The following is a 26453-nucleotide window of genomic DNA, read 5'->3' as shown; positions in this document are numbered from 1 at the left end:
CTTCTTAGCAGTAATAGGCCACTGTTCTCATTTCAACGCTCCCAACGGCCTTGTGATAAATTTAGCAGACGCACAGTTCAAGCATCTCCTCTCACACAAAGTCTTTCTAATCCATTGCCTCTGTGCCAGCCCCATGTAAAATAATTACACTTTTGTGTCAATGTGATACACCACATACAGATTTTATTTCCCTACGCACAGAGAAACATCAGTAACCTTGAGCCTTGGAATGCATCCCTGGTGATAGTTTTCAAGGTGCAGTGAGTGTTTGTGCCCATGACAGAGTGAATTACATTATAACACACTCCCATTTCCTGCTTGAGGTGAAGTGAAAGTACTGTAATGTCTGGTTAGGCTCAGCCCTGCTCCGCTTGTGCTCAAGAAAACGATACAGCTCCAATTACAAAGTCTTCTCAACATTCCGGGGTATAAGATACACCAGTATGCCAACCAGTGTCTTAGTGTTGTTTTAGGAGTAGTACAGAAGGAGATCAGAAAAACACAAAAATACGCTGCATGAAATGAAGTAGTAGACCTATAATAACCATATGCATAAAACAAATATTTGTATACTGTACTTACGGAGATAGTTAGCGGGGCAAATGCTTGCCGATATAATAAACAGTTGGGCTATTCAATATTCACCAACATGTGATGTAATCCATCCTTCCATCCATTTTCTGAGCCACTTCTCCTCACTAGGGTCACGGGCGTGCTGGAGCCTATCCCAGCTGTCATCGGGCAGGAGGCGGGCTACACCCTGAACTGGTTGCCAGCCAATCGCAGGGCACATAAAAAAAAACAACCATCGCACTCACATACACACCTCCGGGCAATTTAAAGTCTCCAATTAATGCATGTTTTTGGGATGTGGGAGAAAACCGGAGTGCCCGGAGAAAACCCACGCAGGCACGGGGAGAACATGCAAACTCCACAGAGGTGGGGCCGGGGATTGAACCCAGGTCCGCAGAACTGTGAGGCAGACGCTCCAACCAGTCGTACACCGTGCCACCTGTGATGTAATGATACATCTATTTAAGAGTCTCGATTGTTCGTAGCCACCGTTATCAGTTTTCTGATGTATGGTGACTGAGTTGTTTGGCTAAGCTTTGCATTTCTTAATGTTTCACGTGTGGTGGCGCAAAAGGGTAAAACAAAAAATGAGGCTCTTAACTGGACTGGTGGACCCAGGGAGCCCTACGGTTGCACTTGTTAAGAAATGCAAATATGTGACTCACTGGCAACTGATGCAACACCACGAGGCAGGAGTTTTATTTTTGTTGCACTTGTACATTTGAATGTGAAGAGGTTTCAATCGGTGCCTCAAGCTCTGCTGTCTTTCTCTCCCACCTTTCTGTTCTTTCAATGCCCACCTCTATACAGTGGGTACAGAAAGTATTCAGACCCCGTTAAATTTTTCACTCTTTGTTATATCGCAGCCATTTGCTAAAATCATATAAATTCATTTATTCCCTCATTAATGTACACACAGCACCCCATATTGACAAAAAAAATGTAATTGTTGAAATATTTGCAGATTTATTAAAAAAGAAAACCTGAAATATCACACAGCCATAAGTGTTCAGACCCTTTGCTGTGACACTCATATATTTAACTCGGGTGCTGTCCATTTCTTCTGATCATCCTTGAGATGGTTCTACACCTTCATTGGAGTCCAGCTCTGTTTGATTGTACTGATTGGACTTGATTAGGAAAGCCACACACCTGTCTATATAAGACCTCACAGTGCTCACAGCTCACAGTGCATGTCAGAGCAAATGAGAATCATGCTGTCAAAGGAACTGCCTGAAGAGCTCAGAGACAGAATTGTGCAAAGGCACAGATCTGGCCAAGGTGACAAAAGAAAATATCTGCTGCACTTACGGTTCCTAAGAGCACAGTGGCCTCCATAATCGACCAGAAACTTTCCTAGAGCTGGTCGTCCGGCCAAACTGAGCAATCAGGGGAGAAGAGCCTTGGTGAGAGAGGTAAAGAAGAACCCAAAGACCACTGTGGCTGAGCTGCAGAGATGGAATTGGGAGATGGGAGAAAGTTCTAGAAAGTCAACAATCACTGCAGCCCTCCCCACCAGTCGGGGCTTTATGGCAGAGTGGCCTGACGGAAGCCTCTCCTCAGTGCAAGACGCATCAAAGCCTGCATGGAGTTTGCTAAAAAAAACACCTGAAGGACTCCAACATGGTGAGAAATAAGATTCTCTGGTCTGATGAGACCAAGATAGAACTTTTTGGCCTTAATTCTAAGCAGTATGTGTGGAGAAAACCAGGCACTGCTCATCAGCCTGTTCCAATACAGTCCCAACAGTGAAGCATGGTGGTGGCAGCATCATGCTGTGGGGGTGTTTGTCAGCTTCAGGGATAGGTCGACTGGTTGCAATCGAAGGAAAGATGAATGCGGCCAAGTACAAGGATATCCTGGACGAAAACCTTCTCCAGAGTGCTCAGGACCTCAGACTGGGCCCAACGTTCACCTTCTAACAAGACAATGACCCTAAGCACACAGCTAAAATAACGAAGGAGTGGCTTCAGAACAACTCTGTGACTGTTCTTGAATGACCCAGCCAGAGCCCTGACTTAAACCCAACTGAGCTGATCTGGACAGACCTGAAAATGGCTGTCCACCAACGCTCACCATCCAACTTGACAGAACTGGAGAGGATCTGCAAGGAGGAATGGCAGAGGATGCCCAAATCCAGGTGTGAAAAACTTGTTGCATCATTCCCAAAAAGACTCATGGCTGTATTAGCTCAAAAGGGTGTGTCTACTAAATACTGAGCAAAGGGTCTGAATACTTATGGCTGTGTAATATTTCCATTTTCCTTTTTAATAAATCTGCAAAAATTTCAACAATTCCGTTTTTTTACTGTCGATATGGGGTGCTGTGTGTACATTAACGAGGAAAAAAATGAAAAATTATTTTAGCAAATAGCTGCAATATAAAGAGTGACAAATTTAAGGGGTCTGAATAATTTCCGTACCCACTGTATGTCTGTACTATCTAACCTGCTGTGCATTGGTAGTTTCAAATCATCACGCTTCATAATTTGTTTCCAGTTCTATTTATGTAATTTTTTAGTTTCAATGCTATCACCCAGTACACAAGTGAAGTAATACGTCTTGTCTCCTGGTTGCTCCAAAAATCTGGCCTTAAACTGCAATGATTAAAAAAGTTGTAGTTTTATTTTTATGTTGCTTGCTACTTTTTTTTTTTTTTTTTTTTAATCCTGGGTCAAATTCACATAAACTGATTATTTGTGATAATGTAATCAGAAATGAATTGAGATTAAATATAGTAACATGAAAATCTGGTCAAAGATGTTCAAGTTGGTCAGTGGATTACTTTAACTGCAAATGCATTTGAGAATTTTCTGTGGGACTGATTCTTCTAAAAATTAAAAAAAATATATATATAGATAGATATCAATAAAGAAATAAATGCTTCTTATTGTTGTGAATGGTTTGCAGTCAAGGTCCTTTTTTTGTAAAGCTAAAGGCATGATTTAATCAAAATGAGCATCAACTCCCAAATGAATTCGAAAAGCAACTCAATTCTGGCGAGACATTTTTAAAGCTGTTAATTATCATTAATGCGATTTTTTTCTTTGGACCAATCCATCCATATAACGCATGTGAATGATTTTAAACAGAATACAGTATGCCTGACAACAAAAAAACAACATACATTGCCAGGGGACACTGAGTTACAACACATTTTGTTTGTGTGAGTGAGTGAGTGAGTGAGTGAGTGAGTGAGTGAGTGAGTGAGTGAGTGAGTGAGTGAGTAGGGTGGAAATGTGAGAGAGCAAACCGCTTGGAGGGAAACAAAGCCCAAATGAAGGCCTGGAAACTATAGAATAAGCTTCTAGTGCTGTGACTGGAGCTGATTTGACACATCATCTTGGCTAGGAGAGAATGTGAAACACAGAAGCCCCCCAAGTGCTTGTTTGCTGTGCGAATTTGGGACAGATGACTTCATTCTGACAGGATTGCCCCAAACCTGGATTTAATCTATACAGTGCGCATAATACATTTTTACAACATGACAATGACAACAAACGGCAAAAGAGACAGCTTGATCCTGGGGTTTCACGCGGGCATCAATCTTTGTTTTGGGCTGATCAAGAAGGACACACCGTCTCACCTCAAAGCATAATACACATGATTTCATTAGAGCATCACCTCGAGACTTAACATAACAGACAGAAACATAACAGGAACTCCTTTTGAGAATCACCCACTTGAGTGAGGATTGTTTTAAAAACTGGTTTTAGAGGAATTGTACATTATTTAGAGGAATAAAACTTAATGAAATAATTAATACAACTTAATAAAAAAGAGGAAAAGCAACAATAAATTAAAACATGTCCCCTGTATAGAAGCTCATTGATATACATACAGTAAAGGTACAACTGCAGTGTCAAGCCGATAGAGCACCTCACTTCATGAGGAGGTCACATTGTAATCTGTGACAATATTTTTCTCATTTTCATGGATATTTGAATAAACATATTCTTATTAAACAGCAGCTTTAGCTAATTCTGGAATTGTTGAGCATTACATTGTGAATCAGTTACAAAGGCTAAGTGTAATGATTTTATTCAAATAAATTCAGGTAAATTCCTCCGTAAGGTCTTCCACATGTCAAAGTAATTTTCAAATTGGCACCGTCCACACAGAAACAGAGCTCAATGTATCCACAAAGGTTTTTTTTTATCGTTTCAACATTTTCGTCCACGTGGAGCAGGAGTTTTGGAAAGCTGAAAACGTTCCCTTTTGAAACCAAGTCCCAGAGTGGATAGATCTCAAAACGCTGCCCTCACATTTCCACGTGTGAAACACATACTGTACACATCTTTTCTGAAATACTGATGTAGTAGCTCCAGTTCTCACATGACCGACCGTGTGCGAACACCACAACTAAACAACAACAATAGTGGATTACCGCGTCGGATGTTCTTTACCCTGGCGGTGATCTGGGCTTTCGTTCTAAAGCAGAAGTTCTAGCTCATCGTCAGTCCACACAAACGTCTCCCTTTGTTTACATTGCACAGGCTACATATGCTCTCTTTTTACTGACTGCTTGTGGCACTTTAAAGCGGCAGTTCAGGCCTGGCATATAGACATTTCAGCATCTTCGTCCGGACAGACACATTTCTTGAAACGATTCTGCGGTCACAGGAAACTTTTTAAAGAAGAATAAGAAAAAGGTCGGCTCCGTTTCTGTGTGGACGCGGTTAAACCACAGCAACTAACTCTGATCATATATTTTCATGCTCAGCGCCACTTTGCGAGCAGGCAACAACTGCTTTGACACTCTGGGCTACTGGCTGACTTAGTTACAGAAACACCTCATAATGCTGTCTCAGATCACCCTGCAGCACTGGCAGGGCTCCAGCTGACAGGCCTGGCCTAGTGCTCTAATGACTTACAGATTGGTGCGCTGTGGTATACATGTGTCAGGACAATGCCATGGGCCTATTGAAAAAACAGTAGGAGACTAAAAGAAAGAAAGCCGGCAGCTCCTCCTCATCCTGTCAGCAAGAGGATTGGCCCCTGGATTGTGTCACATCACGCTTACCCCTAACAGACCACAAATGAAGGATCCAAAAAGCGCATGCAGTGAATGGGGGCGTTCAAGGGCCACACAACAACTTAAAGGGCTTTCATCCAGTATACTGAAAAGACATTATCTTTTGACCTGGAGATACCCTCTGTGAGGCAGTACAACAATGGTGTTCAAACACCAGGGGAGAGAGAAAGCAGTAAATTGAGGGGAAGCAAAAGCAGTAAATTGAGGGGAAGAAAAAGAGTGTAATATGTATAGAACACTACCTTCCTCAAAAGTAAAACATATGTAATACCTTAATACACAAATCAAACATACATTTAGATTCCAATACCTGATAAAGACGATCGGCACATTAAGATGGAAGTCCACAAAAGTACGTAAAGTTCCTTTTTTTCCCTCAAGGAAGCAAACAACTTCTGTTATGATGCAACTCAAAACTGCCTCATGCTCATGCTTCATTTGTTGAGTTCTACAAATATTTCTTGCCAAATGTATCCACCTCGAAGTAAAGCCTACACAGGGAACACTAGATGGCTGCTGGCTGACCAATCACTGTGCCAATGACATGAATAATGCTGGTCAATCCTGGATCACAAAGAAATGTAATCTGGGCATCAAACCGGTAGCAAAGACATCACGTTGACATAACATCTTCAAGCCCATCTGAATACTGCTTAATGCCCCTACAGGAGTTTGACGCCTTCTCTTGGATCCCTTGCAATGAAATGTAGTTAGCTTGAATGGTGAGCAATGACAAACTCGCTTTACCCCCCTTCTTTGATGCTGGTGGACTATCAGCAAGGGTCCGACAGTGTTGTTCCTAATTACCTATTTCTCTATTCCTGATCCTACGGCTGGCATAATTAGTTACCTGGGGCTGCAATCCAATTTGAAGTGATGACAAGAAAGTGATCCATGAAAAAGTAATAAGTTAAATCGAATTTCAGCCTGCTTCTAATTAAATGCACATGGAACTAATGAGTCAAACCCTACCATTTCACTGATAATGGTAATTAGCGGGGTGGGAGTTGCTGGCTCTTATCGTTGTGCCACTGTAGGAGTGAAGTGTTAAAGGTAAAAGTGACATGGTTTCTTTTAATTACACGTCATCCTGTCAATGTAATTGACTGGCTTTGCGACCAGTCGAGTATGTTTTGCTGATCTCAAGCTTGCAAGGAAGCTGTTTGTATATCAAGAATGATTAAGGTGCCTCAAGGCTAGCGAGTATAAAGCAGAGGAATCTTTTATCCGGAGGCAATAATGGGTTGAGGGGTTGTGAGTGTGGGGGTACCCCAGTTGGAGCTACGAAAGGAGCTATTTACAGTAATGTAAATCAAGGGTTCAGAGTCTAGTTTGACTCATGTTTTCTCCTGTTACTACTACTACTGTGAGGTCACTTTATTTCAGATGTTGTGTGTACACCGAGCTTCATTATTTTTACACTGAACTGAAAAGTGAGTCTCTAAATCTCCATCTTCAAAGGAGTTAAAAGTCTCCATGCACATCTCCTTGTGCCTAATGGGAAGAGCACTGAGATGAGCAGAGCCTTTTCTACAGATCAGGTGCTTTTATGAGGTTTACTACACTGCCTAATACTGTAACTGCTGGATCATGCCTTTTATTAACTAGTCTGGTCCAACAGCAAATCATTACCCAGGGTTTATAATGGAGATAGTGAACGTTCCCGGTGCCATCTTCTTTTTTTTCTTTCTTTCTTTTAAAGGAAAGTAGATGACTCACTGGGTCAGCCTGCAATCTGAGACTCACATCATAAAAAAAAAGAAAAATGACATGCTCACTACTCATGTTCATACTCGGTGTATGCATGTGAGACTATAATTGTGTGAGACTGGGATTTGTTTAATTAACAGAATATGTAATTCAGAGATAAACACCCTCTGGACATGTGACATTTGCATGCTGCAAATTTAACCCAGCAAAACAGAACAATGGGCATTAGGCAATTTATGGTGTTAGTAAAGATACTACAGCAAGTCTGTGCTCTTTTAACACAAAGTGGGCATGGGTGGGGTGTAGGGGTGGTGGGCAACTCTCTTTTCAAAGGCTGAGTGACAGCCTGGCCAAGCTCTCTGTATACATTAATAAATTAGAATTCTAATTTTGTCTTTGTCTGCAGAAGATGGCCTAGTACTTTACTATGTACCAACAACTGGCTGTATGCAGGAATCTGTGATTGTGGTCCCCTCTGTTGACCTCTGAAGCACAATTCCCTACCAGGATGGGGAAACTGTTTGGTTTGATCCCTTTAACTTATTTGAATCCTGACAAATTTGCACACAATTGAAAGGTCATCGCAGTCATATTTCATCCTCTGGAGCAACTCTGAAGACATCTGCACAACAAAGAAGCTTTTTCACCACCTGACATTAGACATAGCTGCTACAATGGCTCATTAAAAAGGGCCTCCAATGGGACAGTCAGGGTATTAAATATTATATATACACGCACAAAGAACAGGGCCTCCCTATTAATCACCAAATATGCCCTGAAGTTGTTAGCAATTGCACACTGATACAAACAAATGATTCCCTCATTCAAGTGAAGATACACCTCTAAGGCAGCATACAGAACTAATGTAAATTCAATCATGAAGACTTAGCACGTGTGCAGTATAGCAGTAGTAGTAGTAGTATTACCACAGCAGTGCTGAATGAGCTAATGTGTTATAAAATTGGCTTAATATTTACATTTTTGTTGAGACTGATGATCATATGCATCAGAGACTTTTTGGCAATAACAAAATATTTTACAATACCTGTAGGCTTTGGTCTTTGTCGTTTGCTCTGGGGGATTTGCGGCCAGCGTTTTGTTGAAACTGCTGCTGCAGAAGTAACTGCCGAGCTATCTGGAGAGTCTGAAAGAGAGAATAGTTTCAATGATTTTTTTATGAAGCCCAACAGAAAAGTGTCAAATAGCAAAAAAGTCCCTTCAGAACACACCTATGCCCATTATCAGAGCACATGCCTTAAAAACAATATTCTCTTCTGATAAACAAATCAACACTGCAGACAATCGCTTGATACTCTCCCATTTACTGGAGGTAAAGTTGGTATAAATAATGATCAGATGACAAAACACAAACAAAACGCTATCCAGAGAGAAAGTTCCATTTATAGCATTTTATATTGTCTGATACTTATCAGTGCTTTTGGTTTGCCTTTAGCTCTCCAAAACTCCAATCAAGAAAACAAATAAACAGCTTTATGACTGCTTCAAATATCTGCTAAAGGACACAGCCTTCTCAGTGGAAAACAAAATAAAGTGAAGTCACATGTTTATTGCTCCAGCTACTCCCTTTTCCCTTACGATAAATAATCAAACATGCCATCCAGAGCAAACAAAGCTGAGGAGTGCTGGGGGAAAAAAAAGACTGTGGTCTTGAAAATGGTCAGCGATACCAAGAAAAGCAAGCGTTGTGTTCCCACAGCAAGCTGGCCAGTCTCACACCTCCACCAGTAAACCATCTGGGTAAATAACCAGCTTCATTCTTTCCACAATTCTCAAATGATTGCTCCCACAATGAAACAAACAGTCAGGGGCACATCGCTCATCTCATAGATGGAAAATCTATCAGTCCCTCCTTCAATTATTGGAGCAATATTGGGATAAATGTGGCAATCCAGCATGTAATGTGTCAGAAGACAATCTGCAGGCTGCAGTGTGGACTTCAGCTCTTAAAAAGAGCTCTGTTGCAGGATGAAGAGGTGGAGATAATATAGATAGTGATGTCTGACAAGACTTTAACATATTTAATATAAAGCTGTGCACAAAGCATGACTTGTCAATGTTAGTAAAAGAGCTGCTTTCTTAACTTCAAGTAATACTGTATAAAAAAAGTAACATGCCAATACCAAGGAAGGGTCCAAAACTAAATTTGCTTTCTTTCCAAGATGTCACCATGTTTTCTTTTCCACTGTAAGTGATGACAAATGCAGTGAGACGTGTGCATGGGTGTGTGTGTGTGCGCATGCGTGCGCGCGTGTGTGCGTGTGTTAACAACCGAGGTTGTTGGAACAAAGAGTTGAGTCAACAGGATATGATGGAAAGTTCAGACAGCAATGGATAAAGAAATACATTTCTGGGAAGTCTTCCCTTTGTTTAATCTTTGTAAACATAAAATAAGAACATCTTAATGATTGCTCCGTGGTTAAATCATGCAACGTATTGTGTAGTTGACCTTGCTATCCAGATAGACTGTGACTCCATTAAAAGTAGGAAGAATACGTATGACGTGATTGCTATGAGTAAAGATATAACAAAAAAGCTTCAGCCTGCCCCAGGAACATGTCAATTTTGTAAATGCAATTTTGCAGGCAATTATTATTACGGTTATATGAAATCATTCTTCTAATTATACCAAGGACAATAATCATGTGATCACACAACTGAAAACAGAGTCGTGATCATCTTGTCTTTGGCAAATTAAAATCAAATTGGTGCCCGACGGCACATGAGTGATTCTTCTGGTTTATGTGACTTTTCAAGGCAACAAAAGCAGCAAAATTAGCAAATGTTTCTTCACAGGGACTTGTGCTTTCAGCATTAGGAATGATGCTGTCAAGTTTGTATGGTAAAAAGGTATACCTTAAAGAGGCCCAATGTTAGCCTAGAATTACTGAATATGAACAACAGTACCTCCTACATGATTATATATTATAGTAGCCACTCCACTTGTTCAGAGCTTCCTGCGCCTTCTGCTCTGGAATCTCTCTTCTTTTGATCTTCCATTCTGAGACACTGGTCACTTGAGAGACAACTCCATTCTGATAACTGCTTTGGCCAAATGTGATAAAGTGAACTGTTGACAGACACACGACATCTAAAAATGAGAGCTGTTTTTCATGTCTGGACATTATAATGGGATGATTGAGGCAATAAATATAGGCAGCTAGATAAAACAGTTAAGCCAGATGCAAGAGAGTTCAGAAAACTGAACAATGGCAATTACTGACCTTCACAAACAAAGTTACTATTGTATAGGGCTATTGTTTGGAAGGTGTGCATGCATGTTAGTGTAACATATACAGTGATGGTTCGGGGGGGTGATGAAACCCCCCCCCCCCCCCCCCCCCAGCAGTGTGCTTGCCCCCCCCAAAAAATAACTACATCGACACTCCCCTGCCCCCCGTTACCAAAATGTTTTGTCACAAAATTAAATGGACTCAAACTCTGACAGCACCCAATCACCCTTGAGGGATGGAGTCCTGTGGACCCAATCTGGCCACCCCGCTAAAAACGGGCTAGAACCGCCACTGAACATAAACAGGAAAATAATAGCTGTAAATCTAACACACATTGTGAAAGAAACTATAAATTCACACACAACTAAGGGAGTAACTCCTGCAGGGGCTTTTGATAAGAAAACAACCTGCAGCTCATGACAAGCTTTATCAGTAACACAGACTTAGCTTTTGTCATATGGAGTCATCTTTTATTTTATCTATTTCATATATGCAACAATATTATTTGCATCTTCTTTTCACACCATATTTGTGATTAAAGGGAGTATCATCTCTTTTGTCCCCGTGGCCATCGAGCTGTGATAAGAGAACTGCTAAGTACTGGATGTCTTTATGTGCTGTCTGCACATGTGGATTATTTACAGGCTTTGGGGTTTCCTGCTGCTAAAGCCAGCTCTGGGTGTCTTACAAATCCCAGCTCAGAGCACTGCCACACAGTCATGTTAGTTCTCAGCTGGATTCCTCACATCACCATCCCCCCCCACAACAAAAAGCAGCCCAGTTCCTCTGCGCACAAACAACAAGAATCAAAAACTGTACTAACAGTCGACAGACATGGATAGCAAGGGAATTATCACATTTACTTCAACTGTGATATACTGTACATCATACTTGCTTAATGCAGAAAAGTGATTAAAGAAGACATAAAAATGGCTACTTTAGAGAGAAAACAGTGAGTGGGGGTATTGTGCCATCTTTGTTTTTCTGGGCCATCATTGAAGTGATCTCGAGTTCTACAAATGTCTGTCTCCTGTCGCTACAGGTGGTGGAGACCTTGAACGTGAAATGATTTGAAGCAGATTGCTGCTAATTGCTAGACGATGTGCAAGCAGGTGTAACTGAATCCCTGCGGCCACAGGGAAAGGAGGAGATGGAATGAGATGTGCACGTGTTTCCATACTTGTGTGGGATGGGTGGTGCTGTGTCTGCTTCAGTGTATTTACTTAACAGACACGTATCAGAAGACATTATTAGGCAGGGCTTGGCAGCTCAGAGACAGCCAGAAACAACACGAGTAATAGGTTAGTCCTTAATGTAGTCCGTCTCACAAGATATCAGGCCCTCTGGCTTCCTTCTGTGGCCTCTGTGGGGTTTCGGCAGCACAGGCCTAAATGTCAAGGTTATGTGTTTGACTTTCCAACTGATCGTGATTCTACACTCACCTGAGATTCTTCACTTCTGCTTGTTTTTTTCAATGACAAGACACTTCGCTTCTCAGTGGTACTTTAAGTCTTGAGATCCAGCCCATATTGAACAAGCTCAGATACACGTGCTCACGTTAGGTTAGTATAATAGACGGCAGTCAAAAGTATTCACTCCCCTTATGGACGGCTGTGGCTCGGTTGGTAGAGTGGGTCACCCAGTGAAGGAAGGGCTGGCGGTTCGAATCCCGGCTCTGACTGTCTGCAGTCGAAGTGTCCTTGGGCAACACAGTGAACCCTAAATTGCTTCCAAGTGTGCCCAATAGGTGGGTGATTGTGAGCATCAAGAAAGCGCTTTAGGCACTGTGATGGTGTAGATAAAGCGCTATATAAGTACACTCCTTTTACCACTCTTTTTTTTACCGGTGTATAACAAATTAGAAAATAGCACATTTCTCCTCCAAAATTTGACCAACAATATCCCAAAACAAGTGAAAAAAGTTTTTAAATATTTACATAAAGCATATCAGAATCAGACTCTGTTTATTGCCATTATCAGTGAAAGGTACCTTCACAACTAGGAATTTTTCACGGGCCGATGGTTCAACATGAAACAAAGATGGTACTAATAAAAATAAGAAAGCAATAAAATGTCAAATACAAATGTATTACAAATCAAATAGATCTCACATGGAAAATTATTCACACCCTTTCAGAATCAGAATCATCTTCATTTTGCCAAGTATGTCAAAAAGCAAGGAATTTGTCTTCGGTAGTTGGAGCCGCTGTAGTACGACAAAAGACTGTCAATTGACCAAGAATACTTTTGAGACAAAAAGACATTGAGAAAGAAAGTCACTGAGCAATAAAAGGTTGCTAGTAATCTGGTAATGCCGGTACAATTTAACAAAACATTTTTTGACAATTGTGCAAAAAGATGCAGTCCTCTTGTCATATACTGCCTGCAGTTCCATTATTGTAGCCGGGAGGGCGCTTTGCGTTCTCTCGCTCTCTGCCCTCCCTTCTCTGTTTTAAGCACCTGTCTCCAATCAGCCTCATCACCACTGGTATATCAACCTGTCTGTTCCAGGAAATCCTCGCCAAAGTATTATCGTAAAGTGTTCAATCACCCCGTTCAGGGCAAAGAAGCCACCTGAGTGTGAGAAGTCTCCTCACACTCACGCAGGGCGCTAATTCTGCAGCATAATATTCCGTAGAGTTCCGGATATTGGCGGGTGAATGTGGGTGGGATGACGCGGCACTTCGGGTTTTTTTTTCCAATGGCCTTTCCGAGCAGTTCAGGGATGAGCTAGCAGTCCGGGACGAGCCCTCCTCTTTTGAGGAGCTTATCGGCCTTTCCATCCGTCTGGATAAAAGACTGCGAGAGCATACACGAGAGAGGGGGGTTCGCTCGCCTAAAAACCCACCCACTCTGAGCGCTGCACCGTCAGCTTCACACCCGCCTCCCGCACAGTCTTCCGCCTTTCCGTCACTCCCCGTAGCCACTGAAGAGCCCATGCAAGTTGCTAAGACACGGTTAGATCCACAGGAGCGTCAGCGTCGTATCGCCCAGCGGCTGTGTATCTACTGCGGTCAAACCGGTCACTTTATTTCCTCATGTCCCCTCTGGCCAAAAGACCAGGCTCACCACAACCTGAGAGCGTCGTGGTGAGCCAAACCTCCATCCCCTCAAGCTCTCCTTCTCGCATGACCGTTCCCGCTTGCAGCATTATAGATTTGGCTCTTAACACCCCCTTCAATGCCCTGATTGATTACGGTGCCGATGTTTCATTCATAACGCCATTAATTCACCAGCTCCAAATTCCTCTCCAACTGCATCCATCTCCGAAGAAGGTCACAACCCTGGATGGGCGTATCTTCTCCGCTGTTACCCACCAAACTGTTCCATTCACCTTGTTTGCTTCAGGAAATCACCACAAAATCATTTCCCTTTTTGTTATCCCTTCTCCTGATACCCCATTAGTCTTTGGAATTCCCTGTTTTAAAAGCCATAACCCCACCATAGACTGGACACACTTAGCCATCACCGGATGGAGCCCTCACTGCCACTCACACTGCCTACTCTCAGCTATGCCTCCTTCTGGTACACCACCACCCTCTTCCATGCTCATTAACCTCTCCGGAGTCCCTTGAGAGTATCATGATCTCTCTCCAGTATTTCGTAAAGACCTGGCTATTTCTCTACCACCCCACCGCCCGTATGACTGTGCTATTAATCTGCTGCCGGGGGTCTGTCTTCCCTCCAGCTGTCTCTACAACCTTTCCCGACCTGAGAAGAGGGCTATGGAGGACTATATCCATGACTCTCTGGCTTCCGGACTCATTCGACCTTCCTCTTCTCCAGTTGGGGCCGGGTTATTTTTGTTGCAAAGAAAGACACCACTCTCCGCCCATGTATTGACTTCCGTGGTCTCAATGATATTACTGTGAAGAATACATCTGCGCTTCCCCTCATCGATCCCTCGTTTGAACCCCTCTGTGACGCCCAGGTATTCACCAAATTGGATCTACGGAACGCCTACCACCTCATCCGTATCCGAGAGGGGGACGAATGAAAGACCGCCTTCAATAGCCCTCTTGGACACGAACAGTATCTGGTCATGCCATTCGGTTTAACCAACGCCCCTGCAGTTTTCCAGACATTTATTACTGACGTCCTCCGTGAAATGCTCAACCGGTTCGTATTTGTATACCTTGAAGACATCCTCATTTTCTCCCGCTCCCCCAAAGAACACCGCCTCCATGTACGCCAAGACATTCAGCGTCTCCTTGAAAACCGGCTATATGTTAAACCTGCAAAGTGCTAATTCCATCTCTCCTACGTAAAGTTCCTGGGCTATCTAATCTCCAAAGCTCAAGTACAACCCGACCCTGCCAAGATGCAAGCAGTCGTTAACTGGCCCACTCCCACCACCTGCAAAGAACTACAACGTTTCCTTGGTTTCGCCAATTTCTACCGTCGGTTTATCCGTGATTACAGCAAGGTCGCTATTCCCTCACTAGCCTCACATCCGCCAGCTCCCTCTTTCATTGGACCCCGGCAGTATCCCAAGCATTCAACCGACTCATGACCCTGTTCACCAGTGCGCCCATTCTTCGCCACCGCGACCCCTCCCTCTAGTTCGTGGTCGAGGTTGACGCGTCGGACACGGGGGCAGGGGCTGTCCTCTCGCAGCGGGACTCCACGACCCAGAAACTGCACCCCTGTGCCTTTTTTTTCCCCGTCGTCTGTCCCCTGCCGAGAGAAACTACGATGTCGGCAAAACCAAGAGCTACTGGGCATTATATGGGCCTTGGAAGAGTGGAGGCACTGGTTGGAGAGGACCGAACAACCATTTATCATCTGGACCGACCACATGAATCTTGCTTACCTCCGTTCTGCCGAACGCCTTAACCCCCGACAAGCTTGCTGGGCTCTCTTCTTGAGCAGGTTTAATTACAATCTCTCCTTCCGTCCTGGCTCAAAAAACGACAAACCTGATGCCCTGTCTCGACTTTACTCACCCCCCACCAGCCCTGACACACCGGAACCCATTCTTCCTTCCTTGTGCTTCGTTGGTGCTGCCACTTGGCAAATCGAACTGGTGGTTAAGGAGGCCCAAAAAACCCACCCTGATCCCAAGACTTTGTCATTCTCACCATTGTCGATCGTTTTTCCAAATCTGTCCATTACATACCTCTCCCCAGGCTACCATCCGCCTTCGAAACTACTGACCTCCTTGTCCAGCATGTCTTTAGACTCCACGGTAATCCCATCGATATTGTCTCTGACAGAGGTCCTCAGTTCTCATCCCTGGTGTGGAAGGAATTCTGTAAAGTGGTGGGCGCAGCAGCCAGCTTGTCATTGGGATATCATCCGCAGACCAACGGCCAGACGGAGCGGGCAAACCAATCCCTGGAATCAGCCCTCCGTTGTGTTGCCGCACGCAACCCCTCCTCCTGGAGCTCATTCCTCCCGTGGATTGGGTATGCCCACAACTCCCTCACCAGTTCCGCGACAAGTATGTCCCCATTCATGGCTTGCTATGGTTACCAACCGCCGTTGTTCAAGGAGCAGGAGCGGGCACTGGCAGTCCCCACAGTCAAGGATCATCTCCAAGCGGATCCAGGCTGTATGGAATGAGGTCCGTGCGGCATTGACCCGGTCCGCCGCACGCAACAAACAGCTCGCGGACCGTCATCGCTCCCCGATGCCCAAATACAAGGTGGGCCAATCTGTCTGGCTTTCTTATCACGACCTCCCACTTCAGACTGAATCCCGTTAGATCACTCCCCGTTTCATTGGTCCTTTCCCGATCACCAAAATCATCAATCCCCCTTCCGTCTGGTTGAAGCTTCCACTGTCCTTGAAAATTCACCCAACTTCCACGTCTCGTTGCTTAAGTCTGTCTCCACCTGCAGAGGGGGGTACTGTCATATACTGCCTGCAGTTCCATTATTGTAGCCAGGAAGGCACTTTGCGTTCTCTTTCTCTCTCCCCTCCCTTCTCTGTTTTCAGCACCTGTCTTTATCACCACCGGTATATAAACCTGCCTGTTCCAGGAAATCCTATTGCAGTTACTTTCAGTGGTACCACGGCCCTTTTACCTCCCGTAAGTCACCCTATTCCTCGTTCCCTTTTTGACTCCTGTGTCTCCTTGTTCCAGTGTGTGTTCCTGATCCACGTAATTCCTTCCGCCAAGCCAGCCGCCTGTCCTCACCACTGCCTGCCACCTGTCCACACCGCCGCCTGCCAACCCACCTAGGACCATCGCCATTACCTTTCATCAATAAACTATTCGTCCATTCACATCTGCCACCGACTGCTCTTGGATCCAGCCACTCTCTATCCGCGTCACCTCTAGGAATTAGAGCAGTTTGAATGACAAATATAGCAATACTCCAGTGCAATGACCATTGTGCAAAGGGTGCCGAGACTTCAAAGAATGTATGCAGTTTAAAGTGACTAGTAGTGTGCTAATCTGGGACAATGTCGATTGTGCAAATGTTGCAGATACTCCTCAATCAGTGTGCAAGTGGTGCAGATGCTACTCTGGCATGAGTGGCCAGTATTGGTCAACAACAGATAAGCAAATAGTGCGGCATGGTGAGACTACTACAGTGAGTGCACGGGTAATGTACAATTGGCCCTACAGAAATGTGACAACAAACGCAAGACAACAAAATTGGCAGCATGTAGCAATGGAATTGTAAGTTAGCCTTATGATATTTAATCTTGTGATATATATATTTTTATGTACAACCCCAATTCCAATGAAGTTGGGACGTTTTGTTAAACATAAATAAAAACAGAATACAATGATTTGCAAATTATGTTCAACCTATATTTAATTGAATACACTACAAAGACAAGATATTTAATGTTCAAACTGATAAACTTTATTGTTTTTCGCAAATAATCATTAACTTAGAATTTTATTATTAAATGTACTGTGGAATTTTATTATTAAATGTACTGTGGAATATAGAAGACATTCATCATCAAGGGAGAAAATATGGCACAAAAGTGACATTCCCAAGAACTGGACATCCCTCCAAAATTGATGAAAAACACAGTCAGGGAGACTGCCGAGAGGCCGACAGCAACCATTGCCCAGACCTATAAAAAAGGTCTGGGCAATGGTCGAGTGACAAGACGGAAGCCTTACTTTTCAAACGAAAACATTCAAGATACAATTTTTTGCCATTGAAAATTTTTTAAAGGATGTCGAAAAATGTCGATAGGATGTCGAAAAATGTGTCATGGTCTAATGAAACCAAGGTGAAACTGTTAGGGTATAATTCCATGTTTGGCGCAAACACAACACTGCTAATCACCAAAACAACAGCAAGGTGGTGTGGCAGCATCATTCTTTGGGTTGGAACTGGGTCCTCCGTGGAGCCTCCACCTTGACTAAGGCATTTCCGGGCAATGCATTTCTGGCCAATGTGGCATTTCTGGGCAACGCTATAATGCTATTATTTCAATCAGGTTAATTCCTCTGTTATTCATTGGTACGTGTTTGTGTGTGTGCAGGGGGGATGGGCACCAAAGAGGCTTCTCGCACAGCCCTCCATTCAAGCTAGTACCACCACTGGATGGAGGGAATTATGAACAGTTCCAAATAGCAGGCAGTATTAGCACAAAACCTTCAAGATTTTGCTAAAAAGCCCCCCCCCCCCCCCCAAAATGCCAGGGAAAGCCTACTAGAACATGCCAGGGAAAGCCTACTAGAACATCTATCCATCCATCCATCAGAACCATCCATTTTCTGGGCGTGCTGGAGCCGTTCCCAGCTAGCACCCTGAACTGGTTGCCAGCCAATCGCAGGGCACATATAAACAAACAACCATTCGCACTCACATGCACACCTACGGGCAATTTAGAGTTGTCAATTAACCTAGCATACATGTTTTTGGGATGTGGGAGGAAACCGGAGTGCCCAGAGAAAACCCACGCAGGCACGGGGAGAACATGCAAACTCACACAGTCGGTTCAATCCCCAGTCGGGGCTGGGGATTGAACCCGGGTCTTCAGAACTGTGAGGCAGACGCTCTAACCAGTCGGTTAATTCTGAACACAGCCACATCAGTATGAGGGTGAGCACACTTTGTGCAACCACATTATGTCTTTGTTTTTTCTTTCCACTTTTTTTTTTTAGTTGTACAAGTACAGAGTTCTGAGGACCGGGGTTCAAATCCCGGCCCCGCCTGTGGTGTTTTCATGTTTTCCTCGTACCTGCGTGGGTTTTCTCCGGGTACTCCGGTTTTCTACCACATCCCCGAAACATGTGTGGTAGGTCGATTGAAGACTCTAAATTGCCTGTAGGTGTGAATGCGAGTGCGAATGGTTGTTTGTTTATATGTGCCCTGCGATTGGCTGGCGACCAGTACAGGGAGTACCCCGCCTCTCGCCTAAAGATAGCTAGGATAGGCTCCAGCACGCCCGTGACCCTAGTGAGGATAAGCGGTATGGAAAATGGATGGCTGGATGGATGGAGTTGTACAAGTCACAGATCGCATAAATGGTGGTTTGGAAATAAATCATCTTGGTCTAATTTTTCATATTATAAAACTGTCATTCGAACAGGGGTTTGTAGACTTTTTATATCCACTTTGGGGAAGGGGGGTTAAAAGAGAGAATAAAACGGGTAAAATCCAAGTTAGATGGAAAAAAGTGAGGGACTTTGGGACAGGACTGAGGACGGAGGAAGTAAGGTAAAGAGAGATCCAAAAAACTGAGGTAAAAGTGGAAGAAATTGAGTAAAAATAAAGACAATGTAATTTGGGCATGAAGTCAGATGAAAGGTGAAGAGGGAAAGGAAAGCATTGCCCCAACAAGGCGGTTCAGATGGGTGGACCCTGGTACTTGCAAGGTCACCCACCCTTGCACCCCTCGCTTAGCCAGCGAGGTCAGCCCAGTTACGCAGGCCTGACAGCTTCCGTTTGCTGTGTACTCTGCATTTGTTTAGATTCCCTAGCCTTGCTTAGCCAGCAGCTTCACAACAGATGGCTAAAGAAGGCCTCTATTCAGAGTGGTTCGCATGTGAAAATCACACGAAGGAAAGTACACAAGCTGCAGACAAAACACACAGATGCACCAAAAGCTAGCATATGCAAATTGCATGGATTGTTGGAGTTGCACAGGCAGCAAATATGGGAACAGTAAATAAGCTTTTCCATGCTTCAACAGTAACTTTTTGCTGCCAAAAAAAACATGCCAACTGTGATGAGACACTTGAAAAGACATGCAAGTGAACACATGGATGGTGTTTTCTGATTATGCCAAACAATGGAGATGATTCAATAACTGAGCAGCTCTCCGTAAAAGCATTTCCTTCCTTCCCTTGCCATTATCAAATAGATACTGTGTTTATTACAACGTCAGTGCGGTGTAAACTCATAAACACACTCCCAGAGTACAGGAGAAACTATCAACTATATATTGTTTCTCTCGTGAGTCGCTCTTCCGCCTCAATTACGCCTTTCAACTTCAGAGGCTCAGCATGATAAAGTGGCAGTAAAAATCATTCACATTAATACACTATTGTGCATCTGCTGCTAAAGGTAATTAAAGAAGTAAATGACTCATAAGAATAGACATATTAGGCAACTGGGCTGCCTCATGAAAATATGTACCATGAAGATACCGCATTTTCGTATTGGCGTCATCAGCTCCAGTAGAGCTTATAGGCTCTTGATGCTGATTTAATCCACTCCAGTGGAAAGTCTATCAGTGCCCGGTCACGTGTCTCTTATGTCTAGCCACCTTGAGCTAAGTACAGTATTTAAATTTTAGCATCAGATTTGGCTGTGAAAGGAGGGAGGTCACACAGAAAAATCAGACAGGTGTGCAGTTTTGGTGCATGGTGACAATAGGCAGATGACCAGAAAGAGAAAAAGATGTATTTTGGTTCCTGTATTAAAGTGTCAATGCACCTTCAAAAAGACCTCCATATACAGCTTTGAAGTGATGCAAAGGCGGGACCTACTGCACATGTCCACTAATGGTGGATGTGGAAAAACACACCAAGCTGATATATGCAAATACAGTATGACACACTAGTACGGTTGTTATTTTGTCATTACAAGTCGCAGTTGCACTGTCATCATCTTCGAAATACTTTCAAACTGCAGAATATAAATGTCTGCAGTTAATTGATTGGATTGTGAACTCTAAACATTCCACGTTGGCCCAATTTCCCAAAGGTTTGGTATTTAAAAAATACTGAAAGTAACATAACTTTTTTTTCCCCAGGTAGACCAAAGAAACTGATCTACTAATGTGATTACAGGGATGAGGTATATCGGCAGTAGCTCAGTCCATAAGGACTTGGCTTATTGACCAAAGTCAAAGCTTTAAATACCGCTGCAGAAAAAATACATACAGGAGTTGCTGTCTTGGCTTGTCGAGGTGCCCTTGAGCAAGGCATCAAATCCCCTCCTACTCCCAAACTTAGCTCAGGGTTGCAGCACTGCATCATCAATCCCATGCCTGAGTGCGTGAGAATTAGTTGTTCGTGTGGTTGAGCAGAGTTAAAGACAATTTTGTCACAGGGATTACAACAGTATAATAAATAAGAAATTAAAACCAGAAGTTCATAAATGATTTGGAAAAATGATGAGGGCAGATCTCAGCTACATCTTTTTACCGGACCTCATCCTTTGTTCCGAGCAGATGATGGCGAAAGATACTCACAGCTGATACAATAATACCAGTCAAGTAGTTTAAGTGAGAGAGAAAGAAGATAGATGCCAACTGTGCTGGACTGTCAGAAAACATGCACTCCGCAGGATTGCAACTTTGTTAGAAGACTTGCATCACTTTAGAGAGGAGAGTGTTGTGCTTGGGAAAATGGGCACTTCCAAAAACCCAGCGTGAGACCCTGAGTACTGTGAGTGGATTTTATCATGCATGACATGAATGATATTGTTTAAAAGGTGAAACTAACGTTGCCTTGTCGGAAGCAGACTCAACATTATGATACATTTGAAACATCTGGGATATGACTGGTAAAATCCAGAAATCTTCCAATTTACTTGTGGTGAATACAAATAAATGTAGTCCATGTGCAGCTAGAGGAACCAATAACCAAAACCACAATGTACAACCAAAATGATGATTTTTATTGAGAGGAAAGGCTAATCCGACACTAGCCTCCATCAAAATATGTCAAAGTGCTTGATGACACGTCATGATGACTATTTCAATTTATCCAGATATGTAGCAACAAGTGTGGTCCTACCCACAAGATGAAACACGCCATTCTCACAAAGAACACAAGTGTATTCAATGCATTGTCAATTATTACATTGGGATAAACAATAGAGTTACCGCAATTTTTCGTGTATAACGCACTTTCCCCCCCCCAAAATTGTCAAAAGTCAATAGTGCGCATTATACTAAGGTATAGGAGAAAAATATTTTCACATTTTATAAATGTATGCCGCCATCTTGAGGTTATGAAAAAGCTGTACACTTTTATTCTAGTATGCCACCACCCCCTAGAGGTTATGAAATAGTTGTACACTTTTATTGTAGGATGCCACCTAGAGGTGATGAAAATGGTGTAGCCCAGTGTTCCCCAACCTTCTTTGCACCGCGCACTGGTTAGGAGTCGGCATGTTTCTCACGGACCGGCTGTGGTGGCGTGCATATATAAATATATATGCACAACCCCAATTCCAATGAAGTTGGGACAGGGTCATGTTTACCACTGTGTTACATCACCTTTTCCTTTAACAACATTCAATAAAGGTTTGGGAACTGAGGACACTAATTGTTGAAGCTTTGTATGTGGAAGTATTTCCCATTCTTGCTTGATGTACAGCTTCAGCTGTTCAACAGTCCGGGGTCTCCATTGTCGTATTTTACGCATCATAATGCGCCACACATTTTCAATGGGAGACAGGTCTGGACTGCAGACAGGCTATTCTAGTACCCGCACTCTTTTACTACGAAGCCACGCTGTTGTAACATGTGCAGAATGTGGTTTGGCATTGTCTTGCTGAAATAAGCAGGGGCGTCCATGAAAAAGATGTTGCTTGGATGGCAGCATATGTTTCTCCAAAATCCATATGTACCTTTCCGCATTCATGGTGCCTTCACAGATGTGTAAGTTACCCATGCCATTGGCAGTAACACAGCCCCATACCATCACAGATGCTGGCTTTTGAACTTTGTGTCCATAACAGTCCGGATGGTTCTTTTCCTCTTTGGCCCGGAGGACACGACGTCCACAATTTCCAAAAACATTTTGAAATGTGGACTCGTCGGACCACAGAACACTTTTCCACTTTGCATCAGTCCATCTTAGAGGAGCTCGAGCCCAGAGAAGCCGGCGGCGTTTCTGGGTGTTGTTGTTAAACGGCTTTTGCTTTGCATAGTAGAGTTTCAAATTGCACTTACGGATGTAGCGCCGAACTGTATTTACTGACATTGGTTTTCTGAAGTGTTCCTGAGCCCATGTGGTGATATCCTTTACACATTGATGTCAGTTTTTGATGCAGTGACGCCTGAGGGATTGAAGGTCACGGGCATTCAATGTTGGTTTTCGGCCTAGCTACTTACATGCAGTGACTTCCCAAGATTCTCTGAATCTTTTGGTGATATAATGTACCGTAGATGATGAAATCCCTAAATTCCTGGCAATTGTACGTTGAGGAACATTGTCCTTAAAGTGTTCCACTATTGTTTGCAGTTGTTCACAAAGAGGTGAACCTCACCCCATCTTTGCTTGTGAATGACTGAGCAATTCAGGGAAGCTCCTTTAATACCCAATCATGGCACCCACCTGTTTCCAATTAGCCTGTTCACCTGTGGGATGTTCCAAAAAGCTGTTTGATGAGCAGTCCTCAACTTTCTCAGTCTTTTTTGCCATCTGTCCCAGCGATTTTGGAACGTGTTGGTGCCATAAAAGTGTTTGCTAAAACAATAACGTTTATCAGTTTGAACATTAAATACCTTGTCTTTGTAGTGTGTTCAATTAAATATCGGCTGAACATGATTTGCAAATCATTGTATTCTGTTTTTATTTATGTTTAGCACAACGTCCCAACTTCATTGAAATTGGGGTTGTGTATGTACATATACACATTTATATACACACACACACATATATATATATATACATATATATATATATATATATATATGCATATATATACACACATATATATATATATATACACATGCATATATATACACATATGCATATATATGCACACACACACATATATATATACAAATATATATATATATATATATATATATATATATATACACACATATATATATACACATATGCATATATATGCACACACACACATATATTTATACACATATATATATATATATATATATATATATATATATATATATATATATATATATATATATATATACCAGAGCACTTCAACGCGAAAATACAAAAGACCGGTGCAACAAATACGACACTGGCTGATCTGATGAGCAAAAATGTTGCTTAAACGTAAGAGTAGCAATAGAGGATGTCCGCTCTATGGATTAATTCGCCTTTACCAATTCTGTTTTCAACCTTGGTTAAACAAAATTAATAACAAGTAAATGAGATTAATCAGATCTCAAAAGTCAAAACGCAACACTCTATTTTGCAAACAAAGAACATTGCTGATAGATTTAATTGGATACTTTAGAGTTGTTTAGTGGTGGGGTGGGTGGGGGTGTAATAAAATAGCTTGCACCAAGCAGCTTTTTTCCCTCTCTCTCTCTCCTTTTTTTTTTTTTAACAATATAGTGTTTATTTCATCAAATTAATTTATGAAATTTTCATTAAGGTGGCCGGACACAGCACCGTACTGGCCGGTAATGTCGGACATTGAATTCCCCCCCCCCCCAATACCAGGAACAATCGGTGTTACGGCTGTAACGAGTCAGGGTTCAGTGATTTCCGTAACAAAATATGGACGTTCTGTAACGTTTGGCAGCTCTGCCACTGTGTCTATGGAGCTGAAGCATAGGACTGTGTATGAATCACAGCCATGTCCAATTGGCTAAGGGTTGAGTTGCAGCAGTCAGAGACAGCTCCCTGGGAATACCAGTGTCTCTGTTGAAGCCATTCCAAGATGGGAAATGTGATCCTGTGCCGAAAAGAATCAACGAAAGAGAAAAGGCGGGGGGAAATCTGATTGTTTCAGCCACATAGAGAAGCAATCTCCTACAGAGTCTAGACATATCAATCGTTACACAAGTGTAATGTATTACAGTCTCACAAGCAGATGATAGGACTCATGGTGGTAGTCCAAAATCTTAGTTTTTAACTCGCTTTGGTTTTACTTAGTATTAGCCTTTTTTTAAATCAGAAATGAGGATGGTCATGCCAGAATGGAAGCACTTAGAAATATGGGAAGCACTAAGAATAATAATAATAATAATAATTTAAAAAATAATAATTCCGAATTTTTTTCCCCCTGAAAAATGATGTCCTTTCAGAATAAGTGTTGCAAAACGCTAGAAGAAAAATTACGAACATTACGTCGACTGATGCTTTTTTTGACATCTTTGTTTAAGATATGAGGACCGCAATGTGCACTGACAAACTTTGGGGGACTTCACATCATATGGGCCGTTTGTACCTCAAAGTACCACTGCACAATAAAACCCAAACCCTTTTTCAGTAAGAGGGTCTTAGCAGCATGAAGAAATCAGCCTTAAGTAAAAATGCAGGTGGGCAGAAGTTGTCCCAACAACAAACACTGCAGGAGCCAAGGGCATGTGGGCTATAGAGATGCTTGGGTGGTGAGAGGGTGGATGACAGACTGCTGTTCAACTCCATTAGCTGCTGTGTGAGAGGGACACATCTAGCAGCACACGACCTGTGAAGAATCTTAGATCTCGCTCTACCTTGGAATGGGGATTGCTGCATTAATTCTAAGACTGTAATCTCTCAAGCACATCAAATTACTCTCATTAAGCACAGGAAGAAAACTGCCTCTGTAATAAGTATGTATAAAAAAGTATTTATTACCAATAATCACCTATTTAATATGAGGAAGCTTACAACAGCTTTATTTTTGCTGATTACGTTTAAAAACGGCGAACCACGGAGGGCACATTACAACAGAGCCATACAAATGCGTGTGTGTCGACACACACACACACACACACACACACACACACACGCACAAATACACAGCTCATGGAGTTTACGAGAGGAGTTGATACAATGATTAAAGGGGAGGGTAGTTGGATACGGTGCTCGAGGGCCTTGGAAAGGACATGCCTCGTCTAGTCATAAAAAACACACCTCTATCTTTAAGCTAGTACCAGAATCACTCTCTGTGGGTTCACTTTGAGGTGAATCACTAAAGAATTTACATGCTAAGTGGCACATGTCATCACCAAGAAAATGCACATAAAGCCTAGTACTGTAACTTAACAAACAGTCTCTGACCACAGCCGCTGCATGTGGCACAGTTTCAGGCTTTCCTGACGAGTGCTCTCTCTTATTCTAATTTGTAATGCATATTTATTGCACAGAACAGTCAAATATATGAGATCTGTAATTTTTTAAAGCAACATAACATTTTGGTGGCGTAAAATGAGCTCTCTGTTATTTCTAGTATCGTCACTGTACCAGCGTGCAAGTAAAACTGTTGTTTTAGTAAACTACAAATGCATGACCAAAATGACCAAGAACATACAAGCAAACACTATATGGAACAAATGCATTGATTGGTGTTAATTTAAAAACAGAGCATAAAAAAATGGCAATTAAGTTTGGTTGATGCATTTGAAACTGACTTTTCATTTATGTCTGAGGAACAAAAAATGTCAGATTGAAAAAATAATAATTTTTGTAATGTTAAGACAAAATCTGAACTTGATCCAAATTAAAATGTTACCTTTAGTGGACTGACAATCTTCCATAGCACTGTGGTTTCACCCAGTGGTATAGGATAAAGAGAATTCTTTTTGGAAGCAAAC

At 42.6% G+C, this 26453-nt stretch overlaps 1 protein-coding gene across 17 annotated transcripts in view; it reads right to left on the bottom strand.

The window, feature by feature from the left end:
- The window catches only part of foxp1b (forkhead box P1b), a 227866-nt gene that overhangs the window by 46773 nt on the left and 154640 nt on the right, over nucleotides 1–26453 (bottom strand). For 16 of the 17 annotated variants that reach the window (XR_009769307.1, XM_061687387.1, XM_061687388.1 and 13 more), the window contains one exon: nucleotides 8363–8461. Coding sequence is in view for 14 of the 17 variants with exons in the window: in XM_061687387.1 (XP_061543371.1) it covers nucleotides 8363–8461 (99 nt within the window). In the remaining 3 variants the exon portion in view is untranslated. Of the gene's footprint in view, nucleotides 1–8362; nucleotides 8462–8546; nucleotides 8589–26453 lie in introns of those variants that run through there. The other variant, XM_061687396.1, reaches the window with a different exon arrangement.

Source organism: Phycodurus eques, chromosome 10 (assembly GCF_024500275.1).
Source record: "Phycodurus eques isolate BA_2022a chromosome 10, UOR_Pequ_1.1, whole genome shotgun sequence".
Lineage (NCBI taxonomy): Eukaryota > Metazoa > Chordata > Actinopteri > Syngnathiformes > Syngnathidae > Phycodurus > Phycodurus eques.
The sequence above is the reverse complement of the archived record's forward strand: the minus strand, read 5'-3'. Positions and strand labels throughout refer to the sequence as shown.